This window comes from Xiphias gladius, chromosome 8 (genome assembly GCF_016859285.1).
Source record: "Xiphias gladius isolate SHS-SW01 ecotype Sanya breed wild chromosome 8, ASM1685928v1, whole genome shotgun sequence".
NCBI lineage: Eukaryota > Metazoa > Chordata > Actinopteri > Istiophoriformes > Xiphiidae > Xiphias > Xiphias gladius.
The window spans coordinates 18,063,168-18,080,538 of NC_053407.1; the positions used below are offsets into that span (position 1 = coordinate 18,063,168).

Here is a 17,371-nt window from a genome sequence, read left to right on the forward strand (position 1 = left end):
GACAATAAAACAGAATGAGGAAAAAAAACATAAATACAGGAGGAAGAGGAACTGAATGCTACCAGTGGTGCTGGTAACGATGGAATTAAAGATAGCCTCCCATCGACAGAAGATCACTACTCACTGCGGTTATGAGACAGTTTTCACAATAATGATAAAATTAGAATGCAGAATAGCTGGAATGAACATAATATTCTTTTTAGAAGATCCACTTTCTTTACTTTTCATTGGTGTAACATACAGTAGCTTACAAAGACAATCATTCACATTACAGCTTTCCCATGTCATTGTGTTTTCGTGGAGATGTAAAGGGAGCCCGTTGGATGTCCATACTTTAAGGTTAAAGGATATACACAACTGTTTATTGTGCTTACGTATATAAACTATGCAAACAGCAAAAACATGAATTTCCTATATATGGTTGACACTTTGAAATACTGTCTGTAAACACTTTTTTAGATACTGTAAAATGTGCTTAATAATGACCCACTCAGTGGTGTCCCTACAGCCTTCATGCAAATACTGACACCTGCCATAACAATATGTATTAAGTACAGCTTCCAAGAAACAAACAACCCTTTCACAGTTTCATTTTGTCACAGAAACCTGCATAAATAAAGGTTCCATTAAAAAGGAATAAATAAAAGAGAGAATACATTAGGTTGTATTTATACATACTTTTGCCTTTTCTATCACAATACTGTAACTCCTTCTAGGCACACATGAACAAGTAGATATGTTGCCAGTGCAACTGGAGACCACAACCATATTAATATACACGAATTCACACAGATAAATACAATCAGTGCTGAGACTTGATATGTCTATCCCACAGAATCATCATAGTAAATATGACAATAGGTAGTGTGTATAAAATAATGCTAAAGCATATGAAAAAAAAAAAAAAAAGATTTGTTTTCATTGTTTAACATTTTATAAGACAACTATGTGTAACTGAGATATATTCATGAGATCCACCAGAGGTATTATGAATGCCAACAGAATCACTGCCCCCTGTGAGCAGACTGCATGGCCAGCTACAAACCACTGCTGACGATCACTGCTGATGGCCTCATTCCTTGTTGATGCTCCTCTGGTCGGCGGGTCAGGATGGCATCTCAACCGCTCATGAACCTGTGAGCTTCAGCTGGCAGTAAGGCCCTCTAATCATGGCCAGTGCTGCCGCTGCTGCGAGGGCGTCCGGGAGGCAGTAACCCTCCAAAACAGCCGTGAGCCGTGAACACTAGAGATGAGCGGCCTAGAGGAGTGAACACTTGAAGAATTTGATTCTCTTCGACTTTTTCTCTGAGATCTTGACCGGTTTGCCCGACCCTCCGGCACCGTTGTCAGTCTAGCACAGGAAGACATGATAGTGGAGGAATGTAACAGATACCGTTTCAAACAAAGTGTAGCATCTATTATAACAAACTCTTAACCACTTACTGTCTTTGAGCTCAGATTATGTAATATGTCCCTTCCCATAGTATAAAAAGCCTGGAGTGACAGAGAAACAAAAACCAAAGTTGAATGAACATGTATATCAGTCATGTTACATGACACTTTCATGGTTAAAAATTTCCGCTTACCTCCTCTACATTTAAGCTAGACTTTGCGCTGGTCTCCAAGAACTTTACTCCATAATCAATAGCCAGCTGAGTGAGATATGAACTCAATGTAAGTGTCACTCAGTGAAAATTGGAAATGTGCAAAGCATTTCAATTTGTTTGAGACTTCCTTTTTAGTAATGACCGGCTGCCGAGACTCACTTTTTCACCTCTGTCTTTGGACACCTGTCTCCTGTCAGTCATGTCACATTTGTTACCCAGGATCATCTTCTCCACATCGGACGAGGCATGCTGGGAGAAATTAAAAAACTCATCATGCTAAGTATGTTACTCTCAGTATACAATTCCAATATCAAACAGCAATTCTTAACAGTTTTAGTTTACTAGTATAAATTAAATTCAGAGCTCACCTCTTCAATATTTCTGATCCAGTTTTTTATGTTTTCAAAGGACTTCTCATTGCAGATGTCATAGACCAACATAATGCCCTGTGAGGAAAAACAGTCATCCTCACAAACAATTTCCAAACCCTGATATGTAAGGTAGATGCACTGTGAGAAAGTGTATGGATTAAGGGAGGACTTACCATAGCCCCTCTGTAGTAAGCTGTAGTGATGGTGCGAAACCTCTCCTGTCCTGCCGTGTCCCTGAGAACATCGAATCAACTTCAGTGGTAAATGGTCAGATTCATTTCAAATTCAGATTTTTTTTTTTTTTTTTATATAAAAAATGAGAAAATGTCTGCTCACATCACACTTACCAAATCTGAAGTTTGACTCTTTTTCCATCCAGCTCTATTGTTCTGATTTTGAAGTCTATTCCTGGATTTGAATAAACAAGCACAGACGGAGCTGTATGAGCTGATGATTACTGTATTGATTGGTTACATGGTATCTTAAAATGTGTCACATGTCTGCAATACACAGCAAACCAGGCACATCTGTAATAAGCGGCTGTCCTTTGTAAACTTTTTTTTTTTAACACGAACTGCTAATCCTATGTCAATTTGCTGAAGGACACAATTTAATGTCACAGCAAAAGTAGCGGCAGTAGAATACTATAGAGCTTTACGGAGGTCGAACATCATGACTATAATTCTGGTCTCATTCTAAATTTAGCCTTACTGGTGCCTTGGAACCATCAAGGACAGGAGCTCATCACTATTTTCTCTCACAGCCCCATTGTCTTACTCTGATGCCCCTTCAAACATTGTGGGTCTGTATTATATGATACAGATTTGTTATAGGATACTACCGTTGACTACATATTTTGACCACCATTAGAGCAATGGCAGTAAAGCACTGTAATATGTTAAAACGGGCATGCATTATGTCAGATTTATCCTCAGGGGCGACCGCAGGGTACTCACCTATCGTGGATATGAAGGTGGTATTGAAGGAGTCCTCGCTGAATCTGAACAGCAGACATGTCTTGCCGACGCCGCTGTCTCCGATGAGCAGCAGTTTGAAGAGATAGTCGTACGTCTTCGCCATTTCGGCACACCGCTATCGTAAGGCCCCGCTGAGCCGGGATCCCCCGTCTGGAAGCCCTCCGCTGCCTGTGGCGGACCGGCGGCAGACCGGTGCCGGGGAGAGTGACGTCGCCGTCTGCTTTGCATTATGGTCTACGTAGTTTAGAGGGACAAAAGGGTGATCCAGGACTACATGTAGCTACGTTTATTTCTTCTGCTGTTTTTAATTGTTGTTGGTTGGATATGCCCCTTATCTTGTCTGCTTTTTAATAAATTTAACTATGAGGGGACTGCAACATCATAATGGGTATATTAGAGGTGTATACCTCCAGTAATGATGATTTGAAAACGCCTACATAAACACAAATCTGGTGTTTCTTTCCTCTCCTTTTCATTAACCATGTACACCTATTTTATTCTCCGATGTATCCAAAAAAAAAAAAAAAAAAAATTTCATGTTTTGCAAAACCCCCGAAACACTGCACACACCCCAGGGACAGGCTGCACACAATTCGTTCTAATTTTGATATTATTAAAAAGTTTACACATTTTCAACGATCTCTACATATATCTACAATAAAAAAAAATAGGAACAACCGTGGGACGCCAGGTGCCAGACTTTCTCATTTAAGCATGATAAAATGCTAAAAACGTCAAAAGCGCCCTTCTCAGTTGGGAAATCATTTTAAAAAAATACTGCACCTGAAGGCTGTTGTCATTTTGTAAGACAACCCCCCCCCAAAACCATTACTGCACAGTTCTGTCCAAGCAGCCCACGTATACGCAGAAAAGCTAGGCTATCACGGTGGAAAATGCCTGTAAGTTACGGGGTTTTTTTGGTCATTCGTTGTGTTTGAGTTAACATGCGGCGTTGTCTGCTGCCAGTGCGTGTTTACCGTCGACTACGTTGTAGATGTAAAACCTAGAGCTAGAAGTTGTGTTGTTGATATGTAGCAGCGGCCAGCACATGGATAGGAAGTTAGCTAACATAGCTCAGTCTGACACGGGTGGCGACCCTAGACTGTATATATTTAAAAAAAAAAAAAAAAAAAAAGCTGGCGACTACTTGCTGAAACCCAACAGCGATATAAAAATTCTTTCACCAGATGGATTTTACAAACACAAATTCAGTATACTTAACATTACTTTTATGGAAAACTACAGTGCGTGTGTGTGCGCTTAAGCTAGTGAATTTTCGTCGTCTATGGTATCGCTTAAACGTTAGCTAATATCAGGTATTCGCCGTGTTGTCTGAAGCTTAAAAAACAAAACAGATGACCACTTACCTGCAGAGAATTGTAATTACCTTTATACACATTTTATAATAATACTACAGATTCTTGAAAACCACTGTTGCACTTCTGTGTGACTGAACCTGTCTCAGGTCTACTTCAACTGTCTGTCAAATTAAAGGTTAGCTCTAAATTAGTATGTTTCGCTACTTTTAGCTCGCCAAAGACCTCCTCCACCCTTGTATGGACCACGAGAGAAGACAGCATAAAAAGAAAAGGCTCGTTCAGAGCCCGAACTCCTACTTTATGGACGTGAAGTGCCCAGGTAAGGTCTGTCTATACGGTAGATCCAGGTCCTCCCAGGAGTGTGATACATGCATTACACACAAGACCAGATTAACTGACGGTCTGATGCAGTGTTTTAAGGCCATTTGTTTGGTCACACATTGACCAGTTACTCCTGTCATGGGTTTGCAGTGATTTAATCCATTGTTTACCTCACATTACATACATGACATTCAGTGGTGGAAGGTAACTAAGTACATTTACTCAAATGTGCCTGAGTTCAATTTTGGGGTACTTGTACTGTAGTTGACCATTTCAATTTCATGCTATTATGTAGTAATACTCCACTACATTTCAGAGGGAAACACTTTGCAATTTTTTACACCACTACATTTATCCAACAGCTGTAGTTTTCTATCTGCTTAACTTTACTAACATAACTTTCCTTTCAAATTTTACATCAAAAACGTGATATGCTTGTGAAATACAAAACAAAACTCAAGGTTTCAGATTTAATTCAGATTCAGATATGAACTGTTAGTACTTCCACTAAAAGGTGATTTCCCCTCTAAACTTCTCAGATTGTTTCGTTAAAATATCAAAGAGTTAAAGGGGTAAAGTTATGCAATATTTCTCAAAAATAAAAGATTAGAGAATTAAAAAAAAAATGGCTACAAATTTGTGTAGTTTAATCATCTCAGGACCCTTTGTGACCATTTAGAAGGGGCCTGATCCCTAGTCTGGGAACCACTAGACTAAATTACATAATTGTATATAATTTAGTTAAAACTAGCTGCACCTGGGCCAGCTACAACAGCTTAGCAGCATTAATGCATTAAGAATCCAGTAAAGTAAGATATGATAACTTAATCAATCACTGGGCCCAAGTATTTTACTTTTTTTAACTTTAATTACATTTTGCTGGTAATACCTGTGTACTTTTACTTAAGTAAACTTTTGAATACAGGACTTTTACCTGCAATGGAGTATTTTTACATTGCTGAATTCATACTTTTACTTACTTTGGAAATGGTTTTGAATACTTCTTCCACCAGTGATGGCATTCATGAAAACGTCTGTTATAATTTCAATTTATATGTTGGACCTATTGTTTGTTTACAGTTTAACACTGTTTCTTATGCAGGCTGCTACAAGATCACCACTGTGTTCAGCCATGCACAGACAGTGGTACTCTGTGTGGGATGCTCAACGGTGTTGTGCCAGCCAAAAGGTGGAAAGGCCAGACTGACAGAGGGTAAAACATCGACATGCTAGTATATAGATATACTTTGTAAAAGTCATGATTATAAAGCCAGGTGTCACTTCCTTTAGCTGACATATCCCTAAGTTGTAACTAGATGTAACTCATTTTCATTTTTGCTTCACAGGTTGTTCTTTCAGGAGAAAGCAACATTAAAAAGGGATTATCCACTTAATCATGACTGTAATAAAGCTGTGCTGTTGATAAACACCTTATTTTTCCATTGATTACAATGTTGTTGTTCATTCACTAATGACAGGTTCTGTCACTGTACAAATGTTCAACTTTTATGACAAATTTCTAGAAAATTACTAGCAATTTTTTTAACATGTAAAATACTAAAAGTAAAATCTTACTAAAATCAATAAAGCAAGTCATTATAAAAGTTGAAGCATTCTGGGACTTTTATTGAGAAATAACCAAAAATGTTTGTCATGACTGAATTACCTTCACAGAAAGCATACAAGTAGTCCTTTCAGCTTCTGAATGAAAACATTTGTGCCATTGATTTCTTTGGAAACATACATTTTAAAAAAAAAAAAAATGGCTACAAATTTGTGTAGTTTAATCATCTCAGGACCCTTTGTGACCATTTAGAAGGGGCCTGATCCCTAGTCTGGGAACCACTAGACTAAATTACATAACTGTATAAAATTTAGTTAAAACTAGCTGCACCTGGGCCAGCTACAACAGTTAAGCAGCATTAATGCATTAAGAATCCAGTAAAGTAAGATATGATAACTTAATCAATCACTGGGCCCAAGTATTTTACTTTTTTTAACTTTAATTACATTTTGCTGGTAATACCTGTGTACTTTTACTTAAGTAAACTTTTGAATACAGGACTTTTACCTGCAATGGAGTATTTTTACATTGCTGAATTCATACTTTTACTTACTTTGGAAATGGTTTTGAATACTTCTTCCACCAGTGATGGCATTCATGAAAACGTCTGTTATAATTTCAATTTATATGTTGGACCTATTGTTTGTTTACAGTTTAACACTGTTTCTTATGCAGGCTGCTACAAGATCACCACTGTGTTCAGCCATGCACAGACAGTGGTACTCTGTGTGGGATGCTCAACGGTGTTGTGCCAGCCAAAAGGTGGAAAGGCCAGACTGACAGAGGGTAAAACATCGACATGCTAGTATATAGATATACTTTGTAAAAGTCATGATTATAAAGCCAGGTGTCACTTCCTTTAGCTGACATATCCCTAAGTTGTAACTAGATGTAACTCATTTTCATTTTTGCTTTACAGGTTGTTCTTTCAGGAGAAAGCAACATTAAAAAGGGATTATCCACTTAATCATGACTGTAATAAAGCTGTGCTGTTGATAAACACCTTATTTTTCCATTGATTACAATGTTGTTGTTCATTCACTAATGACAGGTTCTGTCACTGTACAAATGTTCAACTTTTATGACAAATTTCTTGCAAATTACTAGCAATTTTTTTAACATGTAAAATACTAAAAGTAAAATCTTACTAAAATCAATAAAGCAAGTCATTATAAAAGTTGAAGCATTCTGGGACTTTTATTGAGAAATAACCAAAAATGTTTGTCATGACTGAATTACCTTCACAGAAAGCATACAAGTAGTCCTTTCAGCTTCTGAATTGAAACATTTGTGCCATTGATTTCTTTGGAAACATACATTTAAAAAAAAAAAAAAAAAAAACCCCACCAACAAAACACAGTTTTGATAACAAATAAAATGTAAAATTAGTACTCCACTTGTATATTTTTGTTCCAGGAAAGTAGCACAAAAATGGAATTGGCAACTGTTTTGAAACTTAATGTGACTAATATGCAGTGCATTATTTTGACATGACATGACTTAAACACAAAATTTAAAAAAAAAAAAAAAAAAAAGACAAACAAAAACAATCCAAAACAGCCACAACAAAAAAACCCACATGCTCGACAACATATGTATCACAGACTACAATCACTGCGTCTGACATTGCACTCCGCCTCTGGGACCCTCCTCATCCTCCTCATAAGCTTCCCCACTGTAGCTTCTCTGTTGTGTCCGCACATCCACCTCACAGAGTTCCACCTCCTCCATGTCATCAGTAATCATCACATCCTCCCTGGGAGGAAGCAGTCTTTCCAGCTGGAACATGAGATGCTCTGGGAGCCAGTGTTTATCTGGAAATTCCACCTGCGGGATACATTACAAATCAGCTGAACTGAATGTTTTGTTGTTTTTTTTTTTTTCTACAACATGAGAATCTAACAAAAAGATTTAAATCCAGATTTGTGCTGCACTCATGAAATGTTCAGTGTCCTACCTGGAAGTGAATAATAAGCTGTCCCTTTTCATAAGGGTCCCTGTAAATTGGCATGCCCTCATTCTGAACACATTTGATGTCACTGTGCTTGACTACTTCACCTGTTGATAAAAAGATATGTTAATGAAATCTGGATTTTAAAAAAAATAGAAATAAAAAGCCAGCACTAGAGGCAATTAGTAAATTACCTGGCTCCAAGTTGATGATGAGCATTCTGTTGTCTAATGTTTCAATGGTCTTCCTGAAACCGCAAAGGGCCTCGACAAGTTTGATGTTCATCTTCATTATTAAATTATCTTCTTGTCTCTGGAAAACAGAGTGCTCCTTCTGATCCAGCACAATGATTACATCCCCAGGTTCCAGTCCAGGTTCCTGGTCACCTTCTCCGTGGAATGTAATTTTCTGACCATCTTTCATACCTGCACAACATCTTCGGTTTAGTTTGCTCTGCAAAGTACGCTTACTACTAACTACAATTTTTTAAAGAAATATGACTCTCAGATGAGGGAAAACTCACCTTTGTCAATGTGAACTTCGAGAATCTTCTTCTTGCGTTCAACTTTGTGTCCATTGCAGTTCTTACAGCGGTCTTTCGAGTTAAATTTCTCACCCTGTCCCTGGCAGTCTGGACACATGCTCTGGATCTGCTGAATCATGCCCGGTCCAATCTGTTGCACTTTGACTTGTACTCCTCTTCCTTTGCAATTGGAGCACTTCTCCAAGGCACCTTTCTTACCTCCATAACCTGTAATAAAAAGAATAGTCATTTTCTTAATTTATGAGCAAACTTGATCGGCTATGGGATTAGAAATACAAAATCACCACACATAATACGTACCATCACATTTTTCACAAATTACATTCTTCTGGAGTCCAAGCTTCCTGGTGGTGCCATTGTACATTTCTTCCAGTGTAACACCTAGCTGGTGGACAACATTCTTTCCTGTGGGAAAAGCAGATATATGTAAGGTAAAATGTGTGTGTGTGTGTGTGTGTGTGTGTGTGTGTGTGTGTGTGTGTGTGTGTGTGTGTGTGTGTATATATATATATATACACACACACACACACACACACACACACACACACACACACACATTTACAAATGGCCTGCAGCTAGATTACTTATAAAATTAATAAAATACAAATCTCACCTTTTCTCTCTCTCTGCATCCGTCCACCACCTCCAAAGAACATGTTGAAAATGTCCATTGGCGAAGTTCCTCCGCTCATGCCTCCCTCTTTGATTGCTTGCTCTCCTCCTTGGTCATACAAGTCTCTCTTCTTTGAATCTGACAGCACCTCATATGCTTGAGATATGAGCTTGAACTATGGAAATAATAATTTTAAAAAACAACAACTATTAAGTCACTTTGGAAAACAAGACTGCATTTAAAGCTTAAACTAATAAATGATTTAATAATTTCAATGTTCTCTCTAGTAAGTGGTAACGACTGATATTAGATTCATGTTTCCTGACCAATGATCTTTATCAGGAATATCTGATGTACATTTTCAGCATACTTTATGATAATGACACTGAAAACTTAAAAAAATAAAAATAAAAAAAGTGCAAGTATCTGTAATATGTCAAGTTCTTTCCAAACCCATCAGCCTAATGTGCCCTTATGCGTTAAGATATACAGTCTACAAAGGACAGTGAGGGACCCACTAAATTAATTCAATGTTTAACATTCATTTTACAGCCTCCTGACATTGCAGCCTGAGGCATTTCGACACAGTGTCAAAGGGCTAATCTTCCTGCAATCAGACAGAGGAACTGCGGCTGGATCTTTCCAGAAAGTTCTCGCTGTCAGTTCAACAAGGCGTGCAGTTTAAAATTAGAAAGGTCGTTTCCAGCAGTCCAAAAACGGTCGCAGGGACACCCTAAAGGTCCCCATATGTAACTCACCTTCTCTCCTTCGTTGGGATTCTTGTCAGGGTGATATTTCAGTGCGAGTTTTCTGTAGGCTTTTTTGATTTCCTCCGGTGAGGCGCCTGGGCTGACACCCAGGAGGTCGTAGTAGCCGGTTTCGTGAACCATGGTGACCAACCTAAAACGAAATTTTAAAAAAATAAATAAATGAAAACACACGAGAATATCACATTAAGCTGCGACGTAAGTGTCTCGTCCATGAGGGTTAACGATAGGATCCGACGCTGCCGTTAGCGACGGAGCCACACGTAAAAAAAAAAACAACCTAAAATTAACGCTCGTTTGCTAATATTACCCTGTAACAAAGTTCACATTAGCCAGAACGACGGTTAAAGAAATTTAAAAAATAATAATAACATTGGCTAACGGCGAAAATACGGTAACACAAGCCTCAAACAGATAACGCTCTCATAGGCAGCACATGTGGTGAAATGACAATTCCCGTCGGCCATAAAGTAGCTTATGCTACGTTAAACTCGAGTGAAACCGCTAGCATGTATGAGCCGTGCAGCTAAATAACGTTACGAATTTCACCGTGTGGCGCACTTACTTGCCGGGTGTAGAAACTGTCGCTGGGGTTACTCTGAGGGTGGCGGGGGAAGATGGCTGGTTCTTATAGCCGCTCCACAGCGCGGAACTTTCTGGAGAGCCCCGAGGAGAGGGGCCGGATGTTTCGTTGGCTGGGACTGCAGAGTCTAGAAAAGACCTGAGAGGAAAAAAAAAAAAAAGAAAAAGGCAAGAGGCATGGAGAGGGAGAGGGAGGGAGTCCGGGGGGGTGGTGGTGTTGGAGGCCTCCAGTCAAGCTTATTTTATATCTTTACCTAATTCTTCGAAGGTTTAAATGAAAAAGCTTTCGTGTGGTTTTGATAAAAATGACAGCAGGTCAGTGGTTTTTAAAGCATCGTATGGGAAACAGCTAATTTGAACTACAAAAAATGATGAGAATCCAAAATATCTCCAAAATCTTCCTACAGCGTCTTCAGTTGGGGGATCTTATCAAAACTATGTCAGGCAGTAAATTATAATGGACCTAGAGGAATTACATACCTAATATAAAAGTTAGTCTTTCTGTCAGGTGTGGACTATGTACCAGAGGGGTTAAAAATAAGTCAGCTCAATTTATCAAGCTGTCCATAACCATCTCACACGCTTCTTTGTGGCCAGCCAAGAGTCTTTATAATCTTGATGAATGCATTTTTTAACCCACTCTTCCTGCGGATCACTTCAAGATCAAGATATTTTTAGGCTCACTTGCACACGAAGCATGTTTAAGGTCCATCAACAGAGTTTTGCTGATTCTCAAGTTACGTGACTGTGGGGGCCTTTCGAAAAGCTTCAGCTATTTGAGATTTTAGAGGTGTGCTTTGGATCATTGTTCTGTCGTAGAAGCCGGCCTCTCTCCACATTCACTTTCTTGACTGACTGCAGGACATTTGCATCCAGAGTTTGCTGATATTTATTGAGACTCCATCCTCTATCCGCGCAATGTTTCCTGTGCCGCTGGCTGCCACAAAACCCCAAAAGAGAAGATTTCCATTCTTAATAGTTGTTTAGTTTATATGCCCTGGGCTGGCTCTGCTATCATTTGTTCATTAAAGTGTACTTCTAGGATAAAGTAGAGAGAATTGGAAATAACTTATTGAAATAATGGGAATATTTGTCAAAATAGCCCCTGACCCCTCGGCTATAGTATTCTTTCACAGCGCACTAAATTATAATTGAATTAGTGAAGGTAAAGTATTCCTTTCTTTTTGCAGAGTACACTTGTGGACATATGCAGTTACATAACAGCAAGGAATACTCCACATCAATGATTGCAATGATGATTGTATAAGTGCAATATTTAATGCATTTGTTGTCCATTGTTGTTGCTTTAGATACTGAATTAACAGCCGCAGATGTTGGCTTGACTGGCTAAAGACCACAAAGTGTTAAGTATGTAAACGAACTCCAAAATGATTAATGATGTATTAAAGCTCTACGCAATCCCTCCGAATGAACTGAGATTGTTTATAGGGTAGGAACCGCATATAAACCTACCTGATCAAAGTTTGGGATGGTAAACTTGTCTATTTCACACAAAATATACCTCACATAGATTAAGCTGGATCAAAGGTGGAGGTGCAATGTTTATTTGGCTTTTTACCTATCTGTGTGTGATTTAAGGGAAAATTATAATCAGACTGTTTTACATATGAAAAGACTGAGCTAATTCAAATTCAGGACATGGTTCTGAGCCAGGCCAGTCCAATGCTTTGCACACATGGATGTGATTCGCAACCATTAATGACTTCACGAGGCTTGTTAAACTGCATGCCTTGTTAGTTTACTAGTCCCCGAAAAAGACGTGGTGCTTTTAAAGGGTGGAGGTGTCTTCTTCAGAGCAAATCTACAGGCGTGATCCTACATAACCTGTAGCCAAACTACCAGGAGGTCTACAACAGTATGGAGTTTCCTGATCAAGAGCAGGTGGATGGTCTACTTGAGAACCGGTAAGCAAACTAAGATGAACATTTTTTTTTTTTCTTTACTGCTATAGTCTGATTAGACTACAGTAATACTCTTAAGCAGAGGTTAACAATTAATATGTTTATTTTCACTTTACCTGTGGGATAGGTTATATTACTTTTCAGTTAAGCCATTCATACATGTAATGGAAGTGAAACGTCAATGTAGTCTCATACATGTACATATATATCAAAACAGTTGTTTTTAGTGAGTGGGAATGACCGGTCTTTTGGCTTTCATTGAATATGCTCTTTCAAACAAAGCGAGGGGGCTTTAGCTGTGCCAAAAGCCTGACACTGTGTTGAGTAGACAATGCCGCTGAAAATTAGACCCATGTGACGAAATGAAAACAACAACCCACACCACTGCCAGAATGTCAGGTGGAGTGTATATGAGCTGTTTGCAGCCCATGTTTCCCCTTTGCATTTCAGTGTTCAGGAGTCTATGGCCGACGTGCAGACAGATAGTGAAGAGCATGCCGCTGTAGGTGAGTAATGAGCATATGGGTCTGCTGAATGAGGGGCAATCCACTGAGGTGCTGGCATCATGGCGGATATCCTTCATCAGTAGACCCTTTTTTTAAATTGAATAATACTGGTAGCACAGTGGAAATGGATTTAATTCCTCTGTGGAAAGGACTAGATTTGTTTTTTCAGATTTGTTTTCTCTCTCATCTCAGGAAAGAAACATATAGAAGAGGAGTTTGTTGGTGGATCTCTCGCTCCAGCTCACTCTCTTTGGACCACTGATGCTAGAGGATCAGTCAGGCTTAGAATAGAAGAAGGATGTCCAGAGGAACCTATCACAGTCCACCAAATGTTCAAAGCCTCAGTTGAAAAATATGGACACATGCATGCACTCGCCAGCAAGAAAAACAACAAATGGGAAAAAATAACTTTCTTAGAGTATTATCAATTGTGCCGGAGAGCAGCCAAGAGCTTTATAAAGGTATATCATCGAAAAAGAAAACTTACGTATGGTATATTCTAACTAACAACTATTGGATGCTATCAATGGTCATATTTAAAAAAAAAGGAAAAGACAAAAAAAGTTTGTTAATGTGTGCAGCTTGGTTTAGAGCGATTCCATGGAGTGGCAATACTAGGATTCAATTCAGCAGAATGGTTCTTCTCTGCAGTCGGTGCCATCATGGCAGGGTGAGAATTACACATCCAACAGCGACAGCAACCAGACTTGCATTACACTAAGCACTGACCTGAATCAGTCAATAACTGCGCACAAAATATACTGTATAGTTGTTAGTGTGCTGTAACCATTATTTAATCCCTTACATGCTCCTGTTGCAGTGACACATTCACTAATTTCTTTCTATCTCCTGTTACTATAATAACCTTAATTATTATTCCTTACAGAGGGATCATGACAGGAATTTATGCCACAAACTCACCAGAAGCGTGTCAGTATGTGGCTAGTGACTCCAAAGCCAACATCATTGTGGTTGAAAACCAAAAGCAATTGGATAAAATCCTGCAGGTACTGTTACTTAAATATATACAGGTCTTTATTCACATGCAAAACGATCTGTGGTAATTTTTTCACTCTTGATATCATAGATACGTGACACACTGCCCCATTTGAAAGCCATAGTGCAGTACAGTGGGCAGCTCCAGCAGAAGCTCTCCAATCTCTACTCTGTAAGTCCATCTGACACCGAATGAAGTGATACAGACCAAAGTGACCGTTCAGCTCAGCCTATGATCCAAGCTGTATGTTGCTGTTTTGGGATAGTGGGAAGAATTCATGGAGCTTGGTCTGGATGTTTCTGAAAAACAACTGGATGACATCAGCAGCAGCCAGAGAGCCAACCAATGCTGCGTCTTGATCTACACATCTGGCACCACAGGCACGCCGAAAGGAGCTATGCTCAGTCACGACAATGTAAGCTTTCGTGTGACATTAGTTAATCTGTACTATTCAGTAAGATTTTATCATAACTCTGTGCAGACAGTTGCACGTGTTACGTTGTTACATGGTAAGCGAGGCAGATAAAGAAAAAAAAAAGTATTTAAAGTAAAACAGAAGGAGAAGAAGCAATCTTCTGTCTCAATCTTACTCAGATCACCTGGACTGCCAATCATGCCAGCAGGGCTGGGGACATGCAGCCAGCCGACACTAAACAGGAGTCACTCGTGAGCTACCTGCCTCTCAGCCACATTGCCGCTCAGATCTATGATCTCTGGACAGGCATCCAGTGGGGTGAGCTGGTGTACTTTGCACAGCCAGATGCCTTGAAGGTAAATAAAAATGCCCACATCACACCGTTGTTTTGAGACGTTACAGGATACAGTATCACTAAGATGTGGCAACAGACCAAAGACGAAAATGATTTGTGCAAGAATAGGCATTTTCACAGCAACCAACTAACCATTTAGTCAATCTAAGGTAAAAGCAATTTAATTTTTACTACTGCTAAGTATTAATTTTGTTAAAATTGTTCTACCCAAATTCTCCCAAATAGAATTTTATAAAAGTTACGTCTGTTGTTCTCTTTAAATAATACTATAATGTGAACAGAATTTCAGCCTGTTCCTGAATTAATACATCAATTCAGGAACAAGCTGAATTAATGCAATTTAAAAAATGCAGATTAATGCAGAATGAGTTAAATGTGGGTAACAAACTGACCGATCAAATGTATTTATTGTTAAACTTTGTATGTACTTTATTCTTTGTAGGGAAGCCTGATAACTACGCTGAGAGAAGTTTGTCCCACATCCCACATGGGTGTCCCTCGTGTATGGGAAAAAATGATGGAGAAGATTAAACAGGGCATTAGTCAGAGTGGATATGTGAAAAAGAAACTGGTGACATGGGCAATGTCAGTAAGCCTGGAGGCCAATCAAAAGTGCATGCAAAAGTAAGTGCTGATTAAGATGGAATTTTGTCAATAAATGTTATGCAATGTGGAAAGAAATGGGGTATTTAAATGACCAACCGAACAACATCCATTAATGCATTTTTCAAAGAGAGATGAGTTAATTCTGTTGTTATTTCACTTTTTAAAATATTTTTCAGGGAAGAGGAGAAACCATTGCTGCTGTCCCTGACTGACAGTCTTGTGCTGCAGAAGCTTCGGGCTGAGCTGGGCCTGTCTTGTTGTCAGAAGTTCTTCTCTGGAGCAGCACCAATAGGTAGTGAAACTGTGCAGTTTTTCCTGGGACTGAACATCCGCTTGTATGAGGCTTATGGTATGAGTGAGAGCACAGGACCTCACTTCATGTCAGGTCCCAACGTTTACAAATTACCAAGGTAAGTGATCAGAAAAACTGTATTTAAAGCTCAAGTTTAAATCTAATGAATATCAAATAACAGAAAGAATTCTTTTTCTTACATATAGTTGTGGTAAGGTGGTGCCTGGCTGTCGATACAAAATGGCCAACACAGACTCTGAGGGCACAGGTGAAATTTGCTTTTGGGGACGAAACATTTTCATGGGTTTCCTCAATATGGAAGACAAGACAAGAGAAGCTTTGGATGAAGATGGATGGCTGCATTCTGGAGATCTGGGGAAGATAGATGAAGAGGGTTTCTTGTACATCACAGGGAGAATAAAAGGTAGAGCTATCTGAGCAAATAAGGCTATTGTGAGAAAATTGCTTGTCTTAGGTTATCCACTCACGTTCTGTACATTATCCACACTTGGGTGCATGTTGTTCGGAACAGAAGATAACAGCTCCATTATCCTTGTTATAAGTCACAAACAGCCGTGAGGTCAGGGTGCCCTCTCTCTCTCCATTCAGAGTTGATCATCACAGCTGGAGGGGAGAATGTCCCCCCTGTTCCCATAGAGGAAGCAGTGAAGAAGGAGCTACCTATCATTAGCAATGCCATGCTGATAGGGGACAAGAGGAAGTTCTTGTCCATGATTTTAACCCTAAAGGTAATCTCCTGGTAGTTTTTTTAATCCAACAGGAGCAGCGTGTGCGTACTAAATGGAGTTCTACAATCTCTCTATATAAACTTTAAATGACATTCTTTTTAAAAAAGAAAAAAAATTGAGTGCAGCTGCTGAATTTCAGGACCGTCTTTTTGCTTTCATTTCCTTCTTGTCAAAATCCCTTGAGAGGTTTGTAACAAGCCAGGAATTATAAAGGAGGTGTGGCAATTAAAACAAATGGTTTGACAAATTCATTTTAACCTGTAATCATGATTTATGAGAAAAATACATGAGATTCTTGGGATTTAATTCTTTGTTTCAGTGTTGTAGCAATGCAGAGACCATGGAGCCAACAGAGGAGCTGAGTGTGGAGGCTGTGGAGTTTTGCCAACAGCAAGGAAGCCAGGCAACCAAAGTGTCTGACATCATTGGAGGAAAAGATAAAGAAGTGTTACAGGCAATTCAAGAGGGAATCGACAGAGTCAACTCTGCAGCCACATCTAATGCCCAGCGCATACAAAAGTGGACTATTCTGCTGAAGGACTTCTCTGTTTCTGGAGGAGAGCTGGGTAAATTTAGCGGCACATCGATCCAGTATTATGCTTTTTGTACCTGAAAACCATGGAACTTTGAGACGGCAGTGAACTATTGCTCATCATGTTGTGTTCTCATTCCAGGTCCCACTATGAAGCTTCGTCGCCCTGTTGTGTTGGAGATGTACCAAACGGTCATAGAGAGCCTCTATCAAGAATAGCGTTATGTTCCTGGAGAGATTACTGTGTAACTATTAGTATGAAAAGTACATGTCAACTGCATAGCTCATCATTCTTGTGGACGTACATGGAATTTAATATCGGTCTTGTGTACAGAATTCAAAAATAACTGATGAACCGTATTTGAATTTTTTAAATAATAT

General features: G+C 39.1%; 4 protein-coding genes across 8 annotated transcripts; 2 read left to right on the forward strand and 2 right to left on the reverse strand.

Moving 5' to 3' along the window:
* Positions 1–165: 165 nt before the first annotated feature.
* On the reverse strand, positions 166–4,500 carry LOC120792913 (ras-related protein Rab-8B-like). Of its 2 annotated transcripts, XM_040132312.1 has the most exons (9): positions 4,323–4,500; positions 2,935–3,189; positions 2,326–2,386; positions 2,152–2,212; positions 1,976–2,053; positions 1,767–1,856; positions 1,587–1,652; positions 1,444–1,494; positions 166–1,351 (listed from the first exon to the last, which is right to left on the reverse strand). In XM_040132312.1, exons 2-9 carry the CDS (start codon positions 3,056–3,058, stop codon positions 1,259–1,261), a joined length of 624 nt encoding a protein of 207 aa, XP_039988246.1. In that variant the 5' UTR covers positions 3,059–3,189; positions 4,323–4,500; the 3' UTR covers positions 166–1,258. The 2 variants fall into 2 exon arrangements, with proteins under 2 accessions (XP_039988246.1, XP_039988245.1); XM_040132311.1 differs by lacking the exon at positions 4,323–4,500 and having other exon boundaries at positions 2,935–3,399.
* rps27l (ribosomal protein S27 like) lies at positions 3,744–6,199 on the forward strand. Its single transcript, XM_040132313.1, has 4 exons — positions 3,744–3,854; positions 4,485–4,593; positions 5,698–5,808; positions 5,942–6,199. Exons 1-4 carry the CDS (start codon positions 3,849–3,851, stop codon positions 5,968–5,970), a joined length of 255 nt encoding a protein of 84 aa, XP_039988247.1. The 5' UTR covers positions 3,744–3,848; the 3' UTR covers positions 5,971–6,199.
* Positions 6,200–7,333: 1,134 nt separating this feature from the next.
* Positions 7,334–10,740, reverse strand: dnaja (DnaJ heat shock protein family (Hsp40) member A). The gene is made up of 8 exons (XM_040133951.1): positions 10,600–10,740; positions 10,026–10,167; positions 9,268–9,442; positions 8,955–9,059; positions 8,634–8,861; positions 8,305–8,535; positions 8,117–8,217; positions 7,334–7,986 (listed from the first exon to the last, which is right to left on the reverse strand). Exons 2-8 carry the CDS (start codon positions 10,155–10,157, stop codon positions 7,771–7,773), a joined length of 1,188 nt encoding a protein of 395 aa, XP_039989885.1. The 5' UTR covers positions 10,158–10,167; positions 10,600–10,740; the 3' UTR covers positions 7,334–7,770.
* Positions 10,741–10,908: 168 nt separating this feature from the next.
* Positions 10,909–17,316, forward strand: acsbg1 (acyl-CoA synthetase bubblegum family member 1). Of its 4 annotated transcripts, XM_040133608.1 has the most exons (16): positions 10,909–10,931; positions 11,927–11,984; positions 12,432–12,541; positions 12,989–13,044; positions 13,237–13,505; positions 13,626–13,714; positions 13,931–14,051; positions 14,132–14,212; positions 14,307–14,456; positions 14,636–14,812; positions 15,254–15,435; positions 15,594–15,827; positions 15,916–16,133; positions 16,319–16,458; positions 16,778–17,024; positions 17,133–17,316. In XM_040133608.1, exons 3-16 carry the CDS (start codon positions 12,495–12,497, stop codon positions 17,207–17,209), a joined length of 2,088 nt encoding a protein of 695 aa, XP_039989542.1. In that variant the 5' UTR covers positions 10,909–10,931; positions 11,927–11,984; positions 12,432–12,494; the 3' UTR covers positions 17,210–17,316. The 4 variants fall into 4 exon arrangements, with proteins under 4 accessions (XP_039989542.1, XP_039989540.1, XP_039989543.1 ...); XM_040133607.1 differs by lacking the exon at positions 10,909–10,931 and having other exon boundaries at positions 11,968–11,984; positions 12,375–12,541; XM_040133606.1 differs by lacking the exon at positions 10,909–10,931 and having other exon boundaries at positions 11,771–12,541.
* The last annotated feature ends 55 nt before the right edge of the window (positions 17,317–17,371 follow it).

Bases quoted from the DNA above. Each gene is read 5' to 3' on its own strand.
- acsbg1 (XM_040133608.1), top strand. From the start codon at position 12,495: ATGGAGTTTCCTGATCAAGAGCAGGTGGATGGTCTACTTGAGAACCG. The intron at 14,813-15,253 runs GTAAATAAAAAT...TATTCTTTGTAG, and splicing joins CACAGCCAGATGCCTTGAAG to GGAAGCCTGATAACTACGCT. The intron at 15,436-15,593 runs GTAAGTGCTGAT...AATATTTTTCAG, and splicing joins AATCAAAAGTGCATGCAAAA to GGAAGAGGAGAAACCATTGC.
- dnaja (XM_040133951.1), bottom strand. From the start codon at position 10,157: ATGGTTCACGAAACCGGCTACTACGACCTCCTGGGTGTCAGCCCAGGC. The intron at 9,060-9,267 runs GTGAGATTTGTA...CTTTTCCCACAG, and splicing joins GATGCAGAGAGAGAGAAAAG to GAAAGAATGTTGTCCACCAG. The intron at 8,218-8,304 runs GTAATTTACTAA...TTTTATCAACAG, and splicing joins CATCATCAACTTGGAGCCAG to GTGAAGTAGTCAAGCACAGT.
- rps27l (XM_040132313.1), top strand. The intron at 4,594-5,697 runs GTAAGGTCTGTC...TTTCTTATGCAG, and splicing joins TATGGACGTGAAGTGCCCAG to GCTGCTACAAGATCACCACT. The intron at 5,809-5,941 runs GTAAAACATCGA...TTTGCTTCACAG, and splicing joins AAAGGCCAGACTGACAGAGG to GTTGTTCTTTCAGGAGAAAG.
- LOC120792913 (XM_040132312.1), bottom strand. From the start codon at position 3,058: ATGGCGAAGACGTACGACTATCTCTTCAAACTGCTGCTCATCGGAGAC. The intron at 2,054-2,151 runs GTAAGTCCTCCC...TTTTCCTCACAG, and splicing joins CTTACTACAGAGGGGCTATG to GGCATTATGTTGGTCTATGA. The intron at 1,352-1,443 runs GTAAGTGGTTAA...TTCCTGTGCTAG, and splicing joins ATAATCTGAGCTCAAAGACA to ACTGACAACGGTGCCGGAGG.